Source organism: Electrophorus electricus, chromosome 26 (genome assembly GCF_041902795.1).
Source record: "Electrophorus electricus isolate QZ-2024a chromosome 26, ASM4190279v1, whole genome shotgun sequence".
Lineage (NCBI taxonomy): Eukaryota > Metazoa > Chordata > Actinopteri > Gymnotiformes > Gymnotidae > Electrophorus > Electrophorus electricus.
The window spans coordinates 9,930,382-9,952,500 of record NC_137522.1 but is presented as its reverse complement, the minus strand read 5'-3'; the positions used below and the strand labels follow the sequence as shown (position 1 = coordinate 9,952,500).

Genomic DNA, 22,119 nt, shown 5'->3' with positions numbered 1-22,119 from the left:
TCTTCATGAATGCCCGCCGCCGCTGCGTGGACCGCTGGCATGATGAGCACCAGCACAGCCACGTTGGTGGGCCTGCACAGCCCGCCGCCGGCCCCTCCGCTGCCTTCTCAAAGGCCTGAGGGGGCGAGCCGGGGGGGGGAGGCACACCACCTTCCCCCAGGGCAGCCTCGATATCCTGGGGGGCACCGACCGCCAATCCCCCATGCTGCTGGCTATGCTTCCATCAGTGCAGTCTTTTACCTCAGCAGGACTGTTAGGAGCCAGGCCAGAAATCTGGATACATTGTTGCCTCGGTGGGGGCTGGGGCCATGGCAGGGGGCAGGCGTCAGTCAGTGCCCTTGTGTCGAGCCGTTCAGTTGCCCTACTGAAGTGGCCTCTCCCCTCCTCCCCAGCGTGCATTTATTGGGCAGCATCGATCTCCACACCTCCACACGCGAACGTGTGGACAAGTAGGCCAAAGCTACACACAGGAAAAGGGCAGCAATACACGGCACAGAAGGCTTATTGCCTCTCCTGGGCTTTCATCAGAGAGCCAGCTCTTTTAACATCCTTCTCTACTACAGTCGCCATTTCCTAATGGCCGTCTTATAGCACCTCTCGGATCATACACTATGCTAATGAAAGAGACCAATCGATGCAGATGCCTCGACCTCCACTGAAGGTGAAACATAATGCACGTTCCCCAGCGACGATCTTGCAGGCCTGCTATTTCATTTTATTTTGCACAGACGGAGATGAAGGCTTGCTGGGGGAATTTTACTCCTGTTGTCAATGAGCGAAATGCATTGCTTCACTGGAAGACTCACCAAAACATGCCTGTCTGTGTTGTGCTGGCAAGCTCAGTCAGTTTCTAATCAGCACATGACAACCAAGTTAACCAATGCACAATGAGTCTGTGGCCAACATCCAGCATGCACAGGACCACAGTGCCACCTGCTGGTCATAAAGGTGCAGTGCCGTCAATAATGGCGCGTCATTATCCAGTATCTGGTTTCTAGGAGAGGCAGACACCACTATGATAGCTCCAAAATCAGCCTTAGCAGCAATGAGTTTTAGCATGTTTTTAACTCCACGAAAGATGTCAATCACAAAACAGTCAATCGTTTTCAGATAATAGAGAATATACACATACACACACACATGAGTATTTGTTACAACACATTAGCACAAACAGTAGATTCATATTCGCTAGTTAGCCAGTTATCGCTAAGGCTTAGATAACATTTACAAAAATGCAGTGTAGTGGGAAGCTTGAAAATCTTAAAATCTTGAAAATTCAGCCTGTTACAGACACAATACTGAAATGTTTTCGACAAATCAAACCTCCAGTTGAGTTTACCATAAAATGAAATGTGCGGTAAACTATAACCGTCAAATATTACAAAAAACGAGTGCCAATAATATTTGCCTTAATACAATCTGAAGAAAACTCGGAAAACTGCATCCACACAACTAGCTGTACACCTGTGATCGGCAATATGTACCAAAGAAGTCAACAGAATTAGAATTTACATTTTTACAGCAAAAAAAAAAGACATATAATTCCCAGTTTTAGGACATTTAATATAAATTCAGGAAAAAAAGAGAAAAAAAAAACCTCATACACAATTACAACTACAACAATACCTGTACCAGTCCATCTTTTCTCTCTACCTCTCTCCCTATATCCTCAATCGTCACCTCACACCACTATCACTATGCTCATCCCATCTGTTTCTCTTCACCTTTGTAATATCGATGCGGGTAATTGGTACCATAGGCATAACGTTTCTATTTCTTCTTACTATTGTGATTTGTTGTGCATATGTAAGGCACCTTGTTGACAATTTGAAAACTTCACGACAAAGAGACTACGGAGGAATAAGGAGGAAAGAATGTGCTGCGTTCCGCGCTACCACAGCAGATGGATGGAGACACTTTTGAGAAAAGTGAACCGCGGGGACTAAAGGATGCTGCATCCTCTTTATCCGTGTAAAATAACCTGGCAGAAGAACCAGAACACCCGGAACACCCTCCACATTAATCTCCACCATGGGATTTCAGAAAGGAAGCAGATCGCTGCAGACGTGGTGGGGGTTCCAGGTCTGAGGTGAGAGTGCGCCATCTCCCAACATGCAACTTCATCGCCGAGTGCGACCGGGTAGCGTTTCAGAGCACGCCGCCACAGTAGCGAAACGTACAGGAATGCGGAGACCTGAACTCGACTTGCTCTGAGCATCGAGTTCCAAGCATATGGTGAAGAAATGTGTGATGCAGATCAGTAGGAATCTGTGTACATTATCTGTTAAACATGAGCTTTTGTTTGTAGTGAGAACCAGTGTGGCTACCTCACTGAGCTGAGTGGTTTGTGAAACAGCCACTTATACCAAAGATTTTTTCAGCCTGCCAGTCCTGTGTTGCCAGGGGAAAGATATAGTATGCCATACAGCGTAAGCCTTCATAAAACATAAAAATTGTCACTCATGCACCATGCACATACATGTGTGCACACGCACACGCACACACACACGCACGCACGCACACACACAGTTCCAGACAGCGCGGTCGGACTGCACAGTGCCACATTAAGGGAGGTGGCAGCCATGCAGATAGAGTTGAGTGCCTTTTCCCTTCAACCACGGGTGGGACTACGCTGGTATATACAAGCACACGTGAACACTTGCAACACATGCACACACAGGCACATACACAGGCGCGCACACATCGCATGTAACTCTAGAAAACTTTCCAGATGAGAGCACTGAGGGTTGCAGAAAGGGCAAACAGATGACAAGGCATCAAATCCCTCATACTTTAGTTAAAGCACTTTATCAACAAAAGCAGCTTTGAATTGAGTTATATTGGTTTGCTTATTCATACACTCATATATTCTCTGCACTGGTACGAGAGACGCTTAGACTTTTTTCACATATTTGGACATGGATATCTGAGTCTCAGATAAATGCTTGAAACAGATGAAGATGAATTAATCTAATGTGTGCCGCTTAGAAAATACACCTTGCCATCACCTATTGAGAAGGGACAACAGTTTAAAGTAAAGCTGAGGCTATACTCCTGAAACTATATTTTATATATATATATATATATATATATATATATATATATATATATATATATATATATATATATAACTATATAAACTATATTTAACTATATATAACTATATATAATTAACTATATATAAACTATTTTATATATATATATTTTATATATATATATATATATTTAACTATATAAACTATATTTAACTATATATAACTATATATAATTAACTATATATAAACTATTTTATATATATATATATATATATATATATATATATATTTATTTATTTATATATATATTTTTTAATATTATTATTATTATTTTATTTTTTTATTTTTTAATTTTTTTATTTATAGAAAGTGCTGAATCCACATGAAAAAATCACAAAATGGAAAAAGGCAGACAGCACTCATGTAATATGCTGTAATTTATTCAACTACAGACAAAACATGAACGTTTCGGCCTCTAGGCTTCCATCAGCGTGCTTGTTGGCTTTTTCTATTTTTTCATCACCTATTGAAAAAAAAAACTGAAATCTAATTTTGGAAGAAAACATTATAGAGCAGTAAAAGCAGCATGCTATTGAGTGCATAAAGACATACATGCTTTATACATGCACAGTATTACATGCCAAAGGTGCTGGTTCATGTGTGTGGAAGGGCTTTCGAAGTCATTTCAAAGCTACTTCAAGTTAATGTACAGTCCTGTGGATTGGCTTTAAGTGGAGAATAAGAGTAAGCTATAGCCTGCTGCTCTGGTCAGATGCGAACCTGAGATGAGATTCTCTAAGATTCACAGGCCTTATCAGAAATCAGGTGGAGACTCCTCAAGCCTGATTTACATGGAAGATCAGAAAGGAAGAAACAAACACACCAAATGTCATAAAACATCAGTCCTCTGGGGAGTTTTCAAGCTGAAAAGAGTTTGCAAACTGCCTCCGAGCACAAGGGCCACATTCTGGCTATAAAGAATGATGATGGACCATAGAGAGCTAAAGATAAAGATACTGTTAAGCAGGATATTAGACCACATGTAAACAAACAAACAAACAAACTTGCTGAATCAAAAATTAATCTTCTAACATGGCAATTATCCTAAAACCACAAACAAATCCACAATAGAACATCTCTAAAAGAAGCACTGGCGATTAGCAACATAAAAATCCCAAAACCTAAATCCAGTAGGAGATGTGACGTGCATCTGAAAGCAGTGCAGCTAGAGTTGTTGGAGGTGGGGTGTCAAGTTCGAGAGATGCAGATTATTTCATCTTAGTCTGTTCACATGCAACGGCCTTCAGATATCCATACTAACATTCTGTAAGAGCATTCATTTCTCCATTTCTTTTGGACTGGCATTTTGAACTGCCACTAGTGTCATTCGACATGCTTCATCCTATTCTAATATGTGACTCAGCCTACTTTAGCATTTCTGGCCACTGTTATGTAAAGGATGACCTAAAGTGAACAAAAGGTGTGTCAGTAGTGACTGTTAGATCAGGCGAGTGCCAGGCTTTGCGGGAGCATGGGACAGAACCGTGTAAAACTGTGTGCCGATTGTCTTCCCAAAGTGGTCTAAACGAAGTGGTTAAGGTGTGATTTTGGGTTGAAGTGATTTAAGACCCCTTGTTGCCTACCTGAAAGCTCCATGAATAGTTGAGGAGACTATTCTGAGGAAAATGAAATGGAGCATCTGTTTTTCCTTTCATATTCTCCCCTGTGGTAAACACTAGGACCAGGCAGGCAGGTGTTGACAATTAATTCTGAAATACCTCAAACATTTTCTGTAAAGTTTGTGTAATTTAAATGAAACTAATAATGATGACACTGATTAGATGATTATGACTAATAATAGTTTTTAAACTCGTGACTTGAAGCTTTATACTGTTGTTTTGGGATTTTGTTTGTTTTTTTTCTTGTTTGGTTTGCTTGTTTCCTCTTTTTTCTCCTGTCTGTGTTTTTGTCATTTTGTGATGGCATTTTCTTTAGAAAAAAAAAAAGACATTTTGAATGTTACCCTAGAAGATGTATAATGAAAGGCATGTCTGAGTGGATATGGAGAAAAGAAAGAAAGAATGCTTCAGCTTGACTCAACCATTACGATTTTCCAGGTGGATCTTTTGGGGCTTGACTGAGGTGAAATGTATACTGAGTATCAAGAAAACCAAGTTTTTTCTTTGATTTTTCAACTTTAATCAATAATTGTCCTTTCTCCTTTTCTTCCTTTAAAGTACTCCCCCAAAAATACCCCTCCACCTCACATTCATTTAAATAATTGAAAAAAAAAAAAAAAAAAAAAAAAAAAAAGCTCCATCCATTCTGATGGGAGCACTGCTTTTTTTCTGCATGGATATTGTATACTGTACAGACTAAAGCAGGAATGCCCTGCACTTTGGAGGAAGACGAGGATGAAGAGGCTGGGGCAGGAAAGGTTTTGGTTTCTTGCGAGGGTGGGGGTGTTGGAGGGGTCTTTTGTTTTTAGGGTTTTCTGTCACTACTGTTTTGAACTGGTTGTGTGTAACCCTCTCTCATATCTCTCACACGTCTCTCCAGCGGAGGGAGACAGTCTGACACGGAGGGCTAAGCTTAACTGAGGCTGTCGTTCCTGTGTATGTCTTTGAACCATTGAACCATTACTCTTGCTCACCTGTGCCGCTCTCAATTTGGGTTGCAAAGAAAATCATGCAAACCTGCAACACAACCAGCCAGTCTTGACAATGGACCCCTCCAAACGGGAATGCGTTTAATCTACAGACAGTGTCACGCATGTTTGTTTCTCTCCAGGCCTGGTCATAGACCAAGCCCCGCCCCCAGGCGCACTGTGGTCCCCCTCATCTGTAACCTGTCAATCATTCGAGAACCAAGTGTCTTTGTGATGGTAGAAGACAATCAGTTTCAAAACCAGGAAGTAAGATGGAAGGGATGGGCCAGGAGGAGGAGCTATGGAAAGGGTAAGTGGTTGAAAGAGGCTCTTAAAAAGACTTTTCAGTATGGGGCAAAAATGTTACCTTGACCTGCTAACTTACACTGCCTAAGAAAAATTTCATTCTGTGGACATTGTAATGGTAAAATGCATTACATGCTGCTGTTACTACCAAAAGATTAATTTCACCTACATTTCCTTGTACATTTATCAGATGCTCTAATCCACAGTGATTTGTATATATTTATCAGCATGACTGTTAGAAGGCTCCCTGGGAGTCAAACCCATGACAACAATGTTACTAGCGCCATGTTAGAGTTTTGGGAACTAGTACAAATGTCCATGTGCAAATGATCACATGGCAAGATACTAATCACATACTCCTGACACCACAAAATCTCCAATACCAAAGAACTTGTTGAGGCTCATTGTCTTTGCACAGAGAACTATGCAAAACTAATACATGACCCTATATTTAAACTGACCCAACAGATCCAGGCCTGTCCTGGTGCCCTAGCCACTGTTCTCCAGTCACACAGGATGGTGTTTTTTATGAGTTACTAGATTGTAATAATTTAATACTAAGGTTCAGTCTGGCCAGTGCAAAAAAAAAAACAACCCCCCCCACAAAAAAAAGGAAATAACACTAATTACAAAATTTTAGTTCAACAGAATCAGTAGCGAAGTGGATATCGTGCATATAGTCACACACACCCACTCATACACATGCACGCAACATTTTTAAAAGGTACCTACTTTAACCAAAGATTAAATAATAACCTGTGAATCCCACATACCAGTTAGTGCATTACATCACTGCTGTTAGTGCTTTGTAGCGGTAAAAATGTATGATAGCTCTCAGACATGCTTCCCTCTGTGTTTCAGGCAGCTATTAGCATTTAAAACATGTCTGGTTTGGGAGCCTCTTTCGACCACACATTCTATAAGAGGAGCCAGAGAGAATGTGGCGTACCCTTTGTTTAGGCTCTTGAAAAAGAGAAAAAAACTGGAGTAATAACTGTTACAGAAAATAAAACACAAATATGGGTAAATTGCGTGTTTTGAAGTAAATGACTGAATAAAATCAATTGTAAAACTGTTGTTATATGGACTGCATTTTTTTTCCAAATACTCAATATTTTACATGAGCTAGGGAAACAGTGCAAGGCATAGAGAACTGAACCTATATATTTCCTGGGAAATATTTATTTGGAATATATGGCTATTTTAAAAAGCATTCCTATCAAAGATTCAGTCTTCCAATGTTGAATTTGCCATTTCCTCAGCATTCTAGTACAAATCCTTGTTTCTTAAACATGCACATAACCAAAATAAGTCTAAAACACATTTCTCCTGTAGAAAATATATCATGAGGAAAAAAAGCTCCTTGTATTCCTATATAGAGCTACATGAGTTTAAAGTGCTTCTCTGATATATCTAACAAAAATGTTATTTATCTCTTTATTTATGTAGTGCTGAAGAGAGCAAGTAGATAACTGAGTTAGATTTCAGCGAGTGAGCAACTGTAGTATTTACTGACTAAAGTAACTTTACACATGCTCACAAAAATATGGACAAAGTTTAGTAAGCTTATGCTCAGAGTGCTTAAATTAAAAAGGCTACTTCCCCTTTTTTGTGGTGCAAGGCAGCTGAAAGCAGCTAAATGTGTATCCAGGCATTCAGTTTTAGCAATTAGCTGTCACCACATGAACTAGAACCAGTAAATAAATTGATATTTTTTTCAGAAATGATGTATGACAAATGAGGCCCCAAGATGATAGGAAACAGAAACACTGTTAATAGAGCAGATTCAGGATCCCAGGGTAAGATGAGTTGGTCCTGCTGGACTAAAGTGTACCATCAAATGGGAATTGAAAATCCCACGCAAAATCCTTTTTAGTCTAGAACAAAACTTGTTTTGTAGCTCTAAAAGCAGTCCATACGTATAGTTTGTCCTGTGCAGGGTAATACTATGCTTAGAGTTCACAAGTAAGCTATGTTTTTCTTGTGTTTAACCATCCGCAAGTTGTCTTTGCGGTGCTTGTGGGGAATTTGTCTTTGTATTGTCCATTGTTACCCTCCCATCCAAAGGAGGCACTGTAGAATGGAGCCCGGCCCCTGAAGTTAGCAGCCTCCCGAAGCCTTTCCCCTGGGACATTGCGTAGGATGAACGGCGACGAGGAGCCCCCCTCTTGAACCATGACTGCAGCTCAGTGGTCTCCTTAAATGATTGGATCTGAATGTTGTAACAGGATTACAATCCAGTGAGCAGTACAAAAGGACATTTTACGACAGGTAAATCCCTCTGTTGTTATCAGTCTGGTGTGGCATGCTGGCCTCACCTTGTGTCTGTTGGAGTTCACCAGCAGCACACCAAGAGCTCGAACCACGATGGAGGGGAGGACAGCTGCACAGGTGGTCAGGAAGACAGTCAGCCACACCACAGGTTTGGCGAAGGCATTCATCGATGCTCCTGCCAAAACAAGGAAGGCAGCCCATCTGTTTCTGTTTACTAACATGAAGTATCAACTCAGCATGCTCAACTAAGAACCGATCACTGTCCTTTGGGCATCTATGCTTTCTCAGTGTCAATCAGGGAGATGACGCAGGTACCAAAGAAGATGTAGTCCTTAGGGAAAGCCAAAAACAGGCGAGGGCTGTGGAGGATCACAGTAGACAGGAAGTACAGGGCCAAGCAGAAAGCGACTGCAGCAAAATTGTACTTGGTCCAGAACTTGGTCTGTAAAATGATCTAGGAAACACAAACAGAATGAAATTTTAACACTTATGCAATTCTGTATAAAATGAATGTGTATATGTGTATGTGTTTAAGATTGCTGGGGGAAAATAATCAAAGCAAAAAAAAACCCAGCTAAAACACAAAAAAGCATCTCAGTTGACTATGTGTGTATTGCGTCAAGAGAAAACTCTCCCTAATAGAGACCACCAATCATTGCCATTAAAAAATAATTTAAAACTACAATAAATCAATAAGCCATAGAGGTCTACGAGTCAAGATACCTCGACAGTAACTGAGAACACAGCCGACGTTTGCACAGTGATGGCCAGGGTCTGATAGTCCAGGTCAGAGTCCTGGAAGACTCCCATGGGGAGGAAGAAGAGGATGATGGAGGTGTAGATGGAGTACAACAGAGCGACACCCAGGCTGAGTGGGTTCAGCAGCTCATGCCTCTGCCCAGCCAAGTAGACCTCTGGCCAGCGAAGAGAGCTCTCACTGCTCATGTCCTGCACCAGCACAGACATACAAGTAGACCGGTCAGCCATTTCCAAACGGAATTCAACACTGAAAAGGTTCCCGGGCAGTACAACTGTATTGCTCACCTGTTCGAAAAAGCCCAGGCACTTAACAGGCAGGGATGTGTACATAATGGTGTAGAGAGCAATAAACCAGCTCTCATACATAGGCTGGGTAAAGATGAAACACAACAGAAAACATAAATAGATAAAAAAGTGCACAGGATGGGTCAGAAAGGCTTTACGATAGTGTACCTGGGCACTGAAGCCATTGTACAAGCTGTACCAGATGTGAACCAGTGCAAAGGAGGTAGTTTTGTAGAGGAAGTAGTGCAGGAAGCTGCAGATGCGCCGGTAGGACCAGCGGCCGTGGACCAGGAGGAGCCTGCGGAGGAAGCTGAACTGGGCCAGCGCAAAATCTGCGTTTTGCACTGCCTGACTGCCCTCCACACCACACAAACCCACTCCGATATGTGCTGCTGTGATGTAATAGGGTGGGGGGTGGGGTGGGGTGTGGGGGACTTTGTGAGTGAGAAGTTTGTGGACACTTTTTAATGTCTGGATCATTAAACAGTGATATATTATAGGATTAGTGTGTGGGGTCACTTTTGAAGCAGATTAGAATTATCTGTAAACATGCAATGCAGTATCATGTGACTATTGGTTGCATCCTTCTCCACCCCTTACTCTTAATCATATTCACATCATTGGCACCATCTCCTATTGCCATGGTGATGGAGGAAGAATACTTCCTGACCAGCTGTACCACCTCTGCCTTCTGTCCAGGGGTCACACGGCAACAAAGCACTGATTGGCACTGATTGGACAGAGAAACAAACCTGGCCCCTGCCTCGGGTGTCTTGATCAGCTCTGTCTGTAAACACATTGAGAAATGGAGCCTGATTCTGACATGGTGATTTTCAGAACCAATAAAACTCAAGTTATACAACTTCATAGAGTTATTTAAAGCAAGTCACTGTGTAGTCTGGAAACAACTTAGCAGTATATTAACACCTTTTGTTTAGTTAAAATTTATATGGCATTATAAAGCATTTCTATTTTAATACGTGCTTTACAGAAAGATTGAAACAGATTGTCATTTAATAATTAATTTATTCATTACAAACTGATAAATAAACTGAAAATTAATGACCACTAACTAAAAGATTTAATTTGACTGAACAGATCAATCACATAATTAAATAATATTAATTCATCGAATGACGTAAAGACATAAGAAAACTCAAAAATAAAAGTAATAAAAGTCAGCAAACGGTCCTGATTACTCTGAGGCTTCGCCTCCCCTGACCACTCCCCTGACCACTCCCCTGATCACCCCCTCCAACTCCCCTCAAAGAAAAAATGGAATTTCCTATTGCAAAATTAAACACTCACAAGCTCAAATCCATCAATGACAAGAGCAGCTTTACTCATCTGGGACACTTTATCTGTACTCCAAACATGAGGATCTTTGTTCTTGTGGAAGCAAACCTCAGGAGATGGAGACTGGAGAAGCTGTCTGAAAATTGTCATTAACCATTAGTACATTTTTGAGGTTTGTGTGTGTATTCAAATGTGTTTGTGTGTTTGTGTGTGTGTGTGGGGGGGGGGGGGGGGGGGTGTTTGTGTGTCTGTTTGTTGTGCCTGTTCCTGACCTCAGCTCCTCGCCCTGGAGCAGGCACGTATCCGGATCCATCAGCTTGCAGGCGTAGCCCACGTTCACGGCAGTTTCTGTGCATTCCGAGAGAAGCAGAGCAGTCAGTCTCGACTCCGTCCCACCCATGAGCTTTGCTGTGAGGCAGCATGGGAAGGTGGGGAGCCCTGCAGGAGCCACAGTACCTGTCTTATCTCCCGTCAACACCCAAACCTTCACCCCTGCCCGCCGAAGACTGCAGATTGTCTCAGGGACACCTTCCTGCAGACGATCCTCAATGGCTGTCACGCCAAGCATCTTTAAAACATACCAGTCATATTGGTAAGAGCCTCCTATGGATAATAATCCATAATCTGTGTCTGACTCATACACTAACAGCTCGATGATAAAGTAGTGAATACTAACTCAAGGGCAGCAATAGCATATGGTCAGTGATATCTCTGTTTCTGTACCATCAGGTCTTTTTCCATGTGTTCATACAGCTCCTCCAGCAAAGTCTCTCTGTAAGTCGTTGCCATGGCAGCCTGGCTGAGAGCATGGCTCCACTCTGTCCACTGGGCCTCAGACACGGAACGTCCAGCCACGCATAACGTCCTCAGACATCTCTGAGCAAAAACCTGTCACACAAACAAAACACACTCACAAAACACAAAGTAACCCCGTTTTATACTTGGGTTTCGGTAACATAAAGTGCAAATGAAACCGTGCAGGGTGAGAAGTTCAAAAATACTGATGAGACTGTGAGACTGTGCCTTAAGTAGGCAGGGCAAGGGAGGGGGAGAAGGGGTGGGGCAAAACAGGGCAGAAGAGGGGTGGGGCACGGCGGTGGGCGTGGTGAAGAGGTGTGAGGCAAGCACACTCACTAACCTCCAAAGCCTGCTCTGTGCTCTCCTGGTGTGGGCTGTCCTTTCGCAGCCGCTCCAGAATGACAATATCTGCACCTTTACAATAAAGCTTCAGTTCTCCTTCCGGATTTCTTACTACAAACACACACACATGCATAGAGAGAGAAAAATAAACCACTTGGGTATTTTTTCCCAAATACCCTTTTAGAGGCGTGCTAGATTAATAGTTTCTGTTTCAGTGTAACTGCAAGCATCATATGATTTCTTTATTGCAGGCACAGAATCACTTTTAACATAACTGCATTCATTCAGGCTGTGAATATCACAGGCTCCTCTGTCTCACCCAGCACTGACATGCGTCTCCTCTTACTGGTGAAGTCCAGCAGGGCCAGCAGGCGGTAGCAGTGCGTGAAACCTAGCTCGCTAAGCGTGAGGGAGTCGCGCGTGCGAGAAAGGAAGACCCAGCCCAGCTCTCGCGCTGCGCTCACCAACGCCTCCTCGTCCGGAGACGCCGCCTGGTACCGGGGCAGCCCTGAGCGCAAGATCTTGAGGAGCTCAGTTGGTCAGTTACATGCACTTACAGCAACATTTGGAGCATCGATGCTTCTCAAAGGCTTTTGCTTACACCCGTGAAACACAGTCTGTAATGTCTGTAATCAAAGTTTCCGCTCATTTACATTTTTGGTTGTTTACATTTGTTTGTTTGTGTTAAATTTTCGTTATGCTCTGTTCATGAAAGCGCACGAACATCTTTGCACTTGGTCATGTCTCTAACATTTGAGCATCATCACATCATTTTAGACCAAAATAATCAAAAAAAGAGCAAAACTAACAAATTTCATTTCCTGTGTTGATAGATGTTGTGAGTTCCATTGCAATTATTTTTTGCTAACTCAATACTGTCTTAAACATTCTTTACACTGTTTATTTTTTTTTACTCATATTCGTAATACTGTGAAACGCTGGTTCGGAGCTGGACTATCACGGGAAATTGGGGAAGTGTCCAGGTGGGGGCGCCACTGACCGTCTTTCCACTCGCTCATGACGGTGTGGCACAGCGCCAAAGCGGTAAAGAATTCTCGACTCTCGGGACAGCGGCGTTCGCGCAGGCAGTTGGTCAGCCGCTGGTCAGAGAAGAGGAGCCCGCCGCAGGAGAAGCGGTTCCAGCTCAGGTCCAGTGGCTGAAGGACGGAACACACGCTATAACGAGAACAAGCCAAGGACATGCAGTCCACAAAAGAATCGCGCTCACACAAACTGGCATTCTAATTGTAAAACAACTGGGTCATACCTTTGAGTTTTCTCCCAAATCTCCTGAAAAAAAAAAAAAAAAAAAACATTTATGTAAATGTATTCCATACAAACCCGTGCTTACCTTGCCAGGAGTCAAGAAAGAAGAAATTTAATTGCAGCTGGTCCTAACAGTGGTAATATCAGTCTTCTATTATCTGTATCTTTATATTAATGACAATTATTTTTAAAATATTGACAAGAAAGAATAAATTATCTAACAGTTTAAAAAATAGCTATTGTTGGCCTCCATTTGAGCAGACTCCACTGTAAAATGGAAATTATGCATCCCACGGGATTACTCAGTTGTGACCTCGAAATGAGTAGAGTAAGGAGTCGAGTGAACCAATTTGCTTTACTGAGAGGGACATAAGACATACCATAAATGTGACCAGCAACACAGCACTGGCGGAAGAGCAGGTGGTTCTGTGTGAGGGTGCCGGTCTTGTCACTGAGCAGGTGACCCACCTGACCCAGCTCCTCGTTCAGAGAGGTGGCCCGGGCCTGGGCAGGACTGTTTCTCTTCCCCCAGTACATTTCCAGGTCCCAGCCAATCAGGAGACAATGCACAATGTGGATCAGCTCGAATCTGGTCAGAGCAAACGCAACATAGGTTGACAACAAGTCGAATGCTCAAAAAGGGAGTGCAAAAATGCAGAGTCAGCATGCTGTTTAGCTGAGCTGTCTGACAAATATCTTGTAATAAAGCCAGTTTGGGTTTCTTGAGAGGTCTTACGTGATGTAAAGGGACATGGGCATAGCTGGGCTCAGCAGTATAATATAGCCCCAGAACGTCAGAAAGCCACGGTAAGCAGCAGGGAAGTTGGCACTTATGCCAGAGAGAACCTCGATACGTGGGGAAATCAAGTGCTCAAAGAGGCCAGACCCCACTGCCAAGAGGAGCGCTACCATCAGCAATGAGAGGACAATCTAAAACCACATCACAGAACAGATCTGCACTGAAAGCCACCTGCGTGACAAGCTACAATCACCAAACACAGCTTCCTGTGGGTACTATGTAAAATGTATAAATGGGGCATGGTAGTTATTGCTTTCAGCAGTCATATCATATCAAGACCACATGTGGCCTGTCTTTTTTGCATTTTCACACATACTGGAAGACTGCGGCAGTGTGCAACAGTAGAGATAAGACTCCATGCAGCTTACTGTTACCACAACTTTGTTAAGGAATCGCTCTACTTGTGTCTTCTTTACTTTCAGCCTCCCACAGTTCCTGAGGATCTTGGTGTCAGAGCCTGACACAATTAAACAGAATGATTATACTTCTGACACTTTTTTAAATGCATGTGAGTTATGGCCTAGATGTATATATGGCTAGGCCATGCACCTGTATATATAGCTAGGCCGTATGCAGTGTCAGTGTTACGTAGTATAGTTCCCCGGAGTAGCATGTGCTCAGAGTCGAGCAGGTGGCATTGCCCTTTCCAATGTAGCTTTCCTTGGAATGAATACAACTGGCCATTCGGCTCCTCACACCACACAACACCTGCGGAAGAAAAGAAAGAGCAAGAGATAGAGACCAAAAGAGGCAGAGAAAGAGAGAGAGTGGGAGGGAAAAGGAGAGGAAGGAGTTTGATTATTTGTTTTCGAAACTAAAGAATATATTAGTCATTAGTTTTGCGAACTCCAGAGGTAGCGGGCCACATTTTGCCTTGTGATAGAGCGGAAACACTGCTCTCACCATCAAATGGCAGGAGAAGCTCATCTACTGGTCCACTGGTCAGCTCAGAGTGGGTGATGGCCGGTGCCTGGCGAAACTTCAGATTGGTTTCTCTGCAAACAACCAGAGTAAATGGAGCGAACCTATTTACCCAGATATTAATTCAGGATGCAAAAGTAGATGCCCCAAATTGAGGAACATGACAAAAAACAACATTTTGCTGAATATACTGGTCTGGAAGTCTGTTAATGGATGACTCAGAGGTGATTTTTCAGACTTTCCATTCGAAAAAAAGCATAACTGCTTGCAATACTGTAAAACCTCTTAAATTGTCTTGATGTGTTTTTTGTGGCAGGAGTGACGATCATAGGAGGGAGGAGAAGATTTCCGGCCATGTTCTTACCCATCAATGTCAGCCGTTTCTATGAAGCACAGGCTGTGAGGCTCAGTACTGCACAGGAGAAGCAGATCTGCCTGGGGAAGTCAGGAGCAACACACACACACTCACACACACACACACACACGCATGCACACAGTCACCACACAAACACTCACACACACTACAAATACAGCCCCCCTACACACACACACACACACACACAAACACACAGTCGTACACATACTCACACACACACACACACAAACACACAGTCGTACACATACTCACCGGTATGACCTGGTCCTTCTGAATCCGCAGCACATCACCAACGCAAACATCCTTCCACTGACCTAATGTGAAGCTGCAGAAGAAAAGAAATAGAAGAGTCTTATTATTCCACAAAAGCGTCTTATTCTTGCAGCGTTACCTCCAAATGTAAGTCCACACAAATGAATCTCCTAATACTAACCCCTGGTTAGTGAGGATGTCACAGGGCCTTTTGTTAATCTTGCCATCACTGCGGCGCCGACCCTGGAAGCCATGAGAGAGATGGAAAGAACCACAGAGAGGGAAGAATTACAGTCTCCGTGCTTTTCACCGACTGTACAGATTTACACTGACACTTCTGCTTATGAGGAATTCAAACATGTCCAATCTCCTTCTCTTTTCTTCCTTTTCCTTGTTTCGTTCTTTTTTATTTTTATTTTTACTCCGATTGCCGAATGCTACATGACCTTTGGCTTGTATCCACCCCCTCTCCCACCTCACCAGATCTGCCAGCAGGTCCTTCACCCCGCGCATCGTCAGCACCGTGAGCAGAGGGAGCATGGTGATGTACCAGGGCAGGGTAGCAATGGCAGGAACACCCTGGAGACCCCGTACACAACCACAGGGCGTGAAGATTAGCGACGGCCATGCCAGCAGCCTAGCCATAAAACTCTGTCACACTTTCTCTAAGTGTGGCAGCCTGTTACCACTCATCAAGATATCACATCAACCAATCCTTTTAACATGAAACAGAGGTAAACAAACGGTCTGTGCCTTAGGAAGGTACTGTAAAATTTTGCATAACACTGTAAAGAGTGCTTAATGCCTATGAACTACCTTCATCTTCACAAATAATTTCTCAAAAGTCCAGTTGCTCTTTGTGTACAAGTTAACATTCTCTTTCTACAAGGACTGAATACTCACATTCATAAAAAATAACACTACGAATATTTATAATCTGCTTCTCAAATCTAGGATACTGACACGAGTAAATTATTTATTCACTTTATTATGTGGGAGTTTTGGGGCAAGTGGGTTTGAGCAGTGAGATTTGAGCAGGAAACAGAACCACAGACCTGCATGACCACAATGAGCAGGAAGAAGAAGTTTGCTGCACGCTGGAACTGCTCATAGAGGTTGAGGGGCAGGAAGGTCAGGGGGGAGTACTTATAGCTGCGCACTGTGTTGTCCTGGTAACACAATCCAATAGAGGAACACTAATGAGGAAAAGAAAAGCCCTGGGTAGAGCTCCCAGGCTCTAGGGTGAGTGGGACCACTCTGTGTTAACAGCAAGAACATTGATCAGTAGGTTCCTAAGAGCTAGCTTTCTCTACAAGCCTCTCCACATGCTTTGAGGAGCCCTTTAACAGGAACCCCTTTCTTGAAAAAGAACTTATCTTCCTACTTACTGCATAACGCCCCCAGCGGAAACACAGGAAAGACTTGCGTCCAAGAGGCTCATGGAAATAATGGCAGTTGGCCCGCACCTGCCAAGTCATCCCTGAGAGAGGAAGAGGGCTGGTTTTGGTATGGTCCAGAGCATGGAAAAACCAAACCATTCTTAATAACCTGAAACATGCTCCGTCTTACTGTCTCATGATATTAGGTGCACTGAAGCCATATTCATTAAATCACTACAAATATTTAACATACAGAGCTAAATCCAATGGTGCACTGTTTGCCACACTTATATTATAGACAAGCAGTATTGAATGTTCTGGTACCGTGATCTGTCCCCCCTGAGGATGGGGTGTTGTCTTTGGCCATGCTGAATGTACTGAGAGACACAGACCGTTCTGCAGGGCAAGAATATCTTCAGTCGGTACAACTGAAGCCAATTTAAGGCTGAGAAGACAAGCAACTACTCATGTGCCTACTTTCTTACTCATTACACATTACTTCCTTACTTCCCTAGCTGCAGACACTCACACACAGATTCTTTACACTTCAGATAACTGCACACAAATATATGCTGCAGTACAGTAGTACACCCAAATGGCACATTTAGACAGAGTATATCAAAGAATATTACAATAAAGAATCGCAATAAAGTTTAAAATTATGCTCACCTTGTTGCTTTGTAAACTGACTTAAAGAACGTTACTTGAGGTAAAGGTAATACTTTCCAAAAGCTAACCTGTGAACTGGGTCTGCTGACTCAGCAAGAAACTATGATTAATTGACTGTTTTGAGCAGAAAGATTCCAACTGAGTTCAGAAATCTGTATTCAGAAGCCATAATACTATCTTCTTCTTACTCTAGTATAAGTAATGTAACAATATGGTAAACCACAGTCACATGACTCATTAAGAAAAGGTCTTGCTACACGGTGATCACTGGGGAGTGTCACTGACACACACCTTACCTCGTTATTGTTCATAGCTGCCACATCTCAAGAGAGGACTCTTTCCATATGCTGGTCTCCTGCGTCTCACCTAGATCACTTGGGAATTTGCTGTGATACACCAAGAGACATTCTTGTTAAGATAATGGCCATATTCACAGATTTGTACTCACATTGTTGTCCACCTTTTCCTTGTCTCCTATAGGTTCTTCACAACGGGGACGTCTCCCTAAATTGTATTTCTTTCAATTCGACCCTTGGTCTCACATCCCCAGTTTCTCATAAACCATTTTGGGAGACTGCATTTCTGCGGGGGGGGGGGGGGGGTGTGTGTGACAGAAACTCGATAACGAACAGGTAAAATAGGAGGAGAGAAAGGCATAATGTGTGTTCATAGGACTGCACTTCGAAGGCACTTAAACAATCGTTCCATCTCCCCAGACTGGGGAGAGAGCTGAATGACGTAAAAATAACCCCAGGAGTACCAAAGACTAGACTTGCAATCATATATTGGTTTACAAAAGTTTGTATTTTATTTTTTTTAATGAAAAATCACTTATTCCTTAAATGTGTTCATACTAAAGCACTACACCACATAAGCAGCTACTTACCTTTAAAGCCTAGCTCTTGGTGGCTAGGCTGATGGAGGTTTTTAAGGAATATTTAAAAGAATATAATTCATTCACCTCATGTTTTTAAGACTACTCATTTTTTATAGTGTAACTATCAGCCTACCAGTGTAGGTCTGTCAGAAAAAGAACACGATTAACATTTATTTAAAAAATCAGTAACTAGAGGTGAGCAACAACATAGCTGACTAAATAGGCATGCTCTAGACTGCTGAATGTTAGCCTAATCAGGGAAGAAAGAGAAAACAAGTCTTAAACTCTACTTTGCTGCTAAATTTGAACATAGTTTTATCCCAAGATTTGGATAGCTTCTTAAATATACACTAAAAGTTAATTTAGAATAAGCATTTTACATGTGGCAAGACTATGACAGCACAAAACTAGCATTGAGGTAAGCTATCTTTACAAGCCTGTTGTTGCAGTCTACTGTTATGTAATATATGTAATCAACTGGTGAAAGTTAACACTTTAATAAGTAGCTGTAAAATAGGCTTCCACACTATTCACTGTCAATTGTAAGCCCACCCAATTTTGGCACCCCTGTTCTTAATAGTCAGTTGACTGCCTCTTCCTGATTCTACCAGCCACATTTTGCCAGCCAATAAGAGGGAGCCAGATGTAAAAGTTTGCAAATATTGTAAATATTTACATATACATTCATAAAATATCCAAACAAACCATTAATCAAAGGGGTTATTGGAAAAATGTCAGAATTATGCCTAGTACAACACAAGTTCTGATTATCTACATGCAAATATTTACAAATATATTGTCACCAGAAACACCTGCACTGTGCCCACACTCACTGGCTCATTCGTATATGTATTTAATAAGTGCACAAGTATGGACTGTATAACATCTGTTGACATGCACAGCTCATCAAGCATTCTTTAGCCCTTCATCACTGGTCAAGTTCTGACCACAGGAGCATTGCTAGCTCGATATCGTTTGGCTGCTGGAGCCGGTAGCGTTTTAGCCAGCTCAGCAGTGTTGCTGGAGTATTTACAATTGTCAGTGTCATTGTTTGTTGGAAGTGATCAGACAGCTGAAAGCTCCTAGTAAATAGCAGTCACAGGGTCAAAAGTGTGAAGAAAGTGACCTGCTAGGAGATGTGGAAGAAGAGCTCTGAAGGTTAGGATGATGGTAAGCCAAACTGTATTTATATGGATATTGCAGCAAGAATATTACTTCTTCAGTGGTTCAGCCAAACATGGAGCTCCACAAGCACAGGTCATTTTAATGCAAATAGCATGTAAAATAGCACAGAAGCTACATGTGAATAAATCCAATCAAATCCGAAATGGCACGAAGCAGTCGAGGCTAAAATGCGTCTTGTGGTCCAACATTATATTTGGAAATAATACAGATGTGCTGTACTGTTTTTGGCGATGAAGTTCCTCTCTAAAGTCAGGCAAAGATTTATTAATCAAAGCATGCAGTAGAGTAGACACCACAAGGGCAGTAGCTCCTTGTTGCCAAGGACACTACCCCCTTATCTGTCCCACCCCTAACCCCATTCCCGTCAAAGCCTTTCTAGCAACAGGACTTCACTTTTTCTCATGTCATCATTCTCCCTGTAAGCAAATATAGTTGTGTGGTTTGAAAGGGAAGTCTATTTGCATGTGCCTGTCGGGAGGTGCCTATTGGTTTCCAAGCAAATGATTTTTGGTGACATCATGAATGTCAAGTGACTAAGCGGACGGCCTTTTTCCCCCATACTTGCTATCTTAAAACTAATGTGTATATGAATGTAGACAAATGGATCACTTTATTAATCCCGGTGTAACGAATAACCGAGTGCCGCAGGGCGTGGAGCAGGACGCACAGACTTTCTCCACACAAAAACATAAAGACGATGGTGGCACTCACAAATAACATTAACGATGAACACAGACACACAGCACTAACGACTTTAACATTTAACATAGCCTGGCCAACCATGGTCACTGATACTACATTCGGACGCTAACAAACAAACAATGACCAACGGTGAGGCGCGAACTGACGGGGGTTTAAATAAACAGACACACTAATACTTAACCCCGGCAGGCCGTACCACGTGACTCGTGGAGGGGGAACGTCCCGTGACACCCGGTGGGAAATTTAAAACTTACAGCTACAAGCAAATGTTGCATTCAAGAAATAATAAAAATATTACAGTACAAATTATAGTATTTAGTTTAAAAGGTTCACCTATAGAGTAAATATGGCCCAATATACACAAAAGACCCACAGAGAATATGCATGATAATTAAATGTAATAAATGTTGTAAAACATCTGGTATGAAACCGGAATTGCAGCAGAGTAGGTATGGTGATCATCGCCAGGACAGTTTACTACTTCCTGTTAAAAATGTGGGCCATGTCATACATAGACATTTTTTTTAATACAAGCTTAATGGAAAATAATGAACAGTTTGTTTCATTTTAAAGTTGTGGCGAAAGCCGCAAACATCTAGGCTAAGCCAAGAGGTTTACTAGCACAAATTTAAAAAAAGAAAACAAAACAGCCACATTAGGTGTGGAAACTACAGATCTCACTGCACATCTACACTTACTAAACAAAAAAAAAAAAGAAAGAGGTGCTATTGAATACACTCCACTAGACCGCACGCATGATATGCTGTGTGTGGCATAAATGAAAGTACAAACTTTAAGTTGTTGGAACCATACAAACATACAGGGCACTGCTAAACCACACAACAACCACGACTGAACTACAGTGAATTAAACACAATTCAAGTAACCCCAGTGTATTTTATTTTCAAGGTACATAGTCTATGATAAAAAATTAAAAATGAGCAAGATTGCATACCATATAAACGATTGGAAAGTTAGACCAATAACTAGGTAGATAAATCTATTAAAAGTTTACCGAGATAGATGCAGCAAACTCAAAGGGCAGTGACTATGCCAAGCTTCATTATCCAAGTCTTCCAAGTGACAAGCATGTGCTCTGACATATACACTACCCGCGCCTTCTGGGGTGACAGACTCCATTACGTTACCATCTCGTTCAGGGGTGATGGTCTGCATCACACTACCCTCGCCCTCAGGGGTGACGGTGTATGTCACATCACCCTCTCCTTCAGGAGATCTCCATCACAAAAATAATTTACAAAATGCGTAATGTAACAAGAAGAATCACGTTGTCTAAGGCTATTTTAAAGTACTTTAGCTGTCTTTTACACAGATTAAGTTCCGGTGCAGTGCAACAGAAGCTTTCAGTACCACTCAGACTGAGAGATGCCAATACCACGATGGCAGTAGCTCATTTCCCATATTTCAAAGGGAAAACATGATACACAGCACCCAGTACAATGTCTGTTTTCCAAAATCTAAAACTGCAATTTGCTAAATTGTTCTGTTCATCGCCTTTCACTTAGCTTTGAGTCCCTCTAGTGGTTATCTGCCCACACTGCAACTTAATCACAGTCAACATAAACCACAGTCGGGTTAATCCCCACAGAGAATCTCAATGTAATGCCATACTGGATTGTGCTTTGGGTCTGCCATTAAAGCCAGTCAGAAAGAGAATGAGTACATATTGAGTTTGCCACAGACAATACCCTGCCAAGAGGCCCCCCACACAATGAACCGTTAGCAGGCAGAATGTGCGTGGGTGGTGTGTGTGTTTATATGCGTGTGTGTGTGTGCGTATGACAGGGAGATAAATGGTGTGTGTCAAGGCCTATCAGGCCCATCTATTTTTAAATGTGGGCTTCTCAGCATCTAAGTGGTTTGTGAGATGCGAGGGAGGCCATGGCAGGCACTCCCAGGCCTTCAGCGCCAGTGTGATGGGTCAGCCTGT

General features: G+C 42.4%; 2 protein-coding genes across 9 annotated transcripts in view; one reads left to right on the top strand and one right to left on the bottom strand.

Annotated features, from left to right (window-relative positions):
* onecut3a (one cut homeobox 3a) overlaps positions 1-119 on the top strand; it is a 10,727-nt gene extending 10,608 nt beyond the window's left edge. The window contains exon 2 of the mRNA XM_027018118.2: positions 1-119. This exon is cut by the window's left edge and continues 189 nt beyond it. Coding sequence (XP_026873919.2) covers positions 1-119 — 119 coding nt within the window.
* Positions 120-5,328: 5,209 nt separating this feature from the next.
* Positions 5,329-21,434, bottom strand: atp8b3 (ATPase phospholipid transporting 8B3). 8 transcript variants are annotated; one of them, XM_081708268.1, is made up of 28 exons: positions 21,184-21,434; positions 17,701-17,790; positions 17,060-17,131; positions 16,745-16,836; positions 16,412-16,525; positions 15,837-15,935; positions 15,538-15,599; positions 15,357-15,429; positions 15,093-15,163; positions 14,711-14,802; positions 14,357-14,515; positions 14,176-14,264; positions 13,745-13,938; positions 13,389-13,597; positions 13,010-13,032; positions 12,743-12,899; positions 12,062-12,250; positions 11,741-11,853; positions 11,326-11,490; positions 11,059-11,170; positions 10,875-10,950; positions 10,615-10,738; positions 9,907-10,093; positions 9,307-9,698; positions 8,986-9,210; positions 8,578-8,716; positions 8,307-8,437; positions 5,329-8,200 (listed from the first exon to the last, which is right to left on the bottom strand). In XM_081708268.1, exons 3-28 carry the CDS (start codon positions 17,100-17,102, stop codon positions 7,976-7,978), a joined length of 3,555 nt encoding a protein of 1,184 aa, XP_081564394.1. In that variant the 5' UTR covers positions 17,103-17,131; positions 17,701-17,790; positions 21,184-21,434; the 3' UTR covers positions 5,329-7,975. The 8 variants fall into 8 exon arrangements, with proteins under 8 accessions (XP_081564394.1, XP_081564395.1, XP_081564396.1 ...); XM_081708269.1 differs by lacking the exon at positions 21,184-21,434 and having other exon boundaries at positions 17,701-17,869; XM_081708270.1 differs by lacking the exons at positions 17,701-17,790; positions 21,184-21,434 and adding an exon at positions 17,405-17,586.
* Between the last annotated feature and the right edge of the window lie 685 nt (positions 21,435-22,119).

Bases quoted from the DNA above. Each gene is read 5' to 3' on its own strand.
- atp8b3 (XM_081708267.1), bottom strand. From the start codon at position 16,894: ATGGTTTGGTTTTTCCATGCTCTGGACCATACCAAAACCAGCCCTCTT. The intron at 11,854-12,061 runs GTGAGACAGAGG...GTGTGTTTGTAG, and splicing joins GAGACGCATGTCAGTGCTGG to TAAGAAATCCGGAAGGAGAA. The intron at 11,491-11,740 runs GTTAGTGAGTGT...TTTGTGTGACAG, and splicing joins GCACAGAGCAGGCTTTGGAG to GTTTTTGCTCAGAGATGTCT.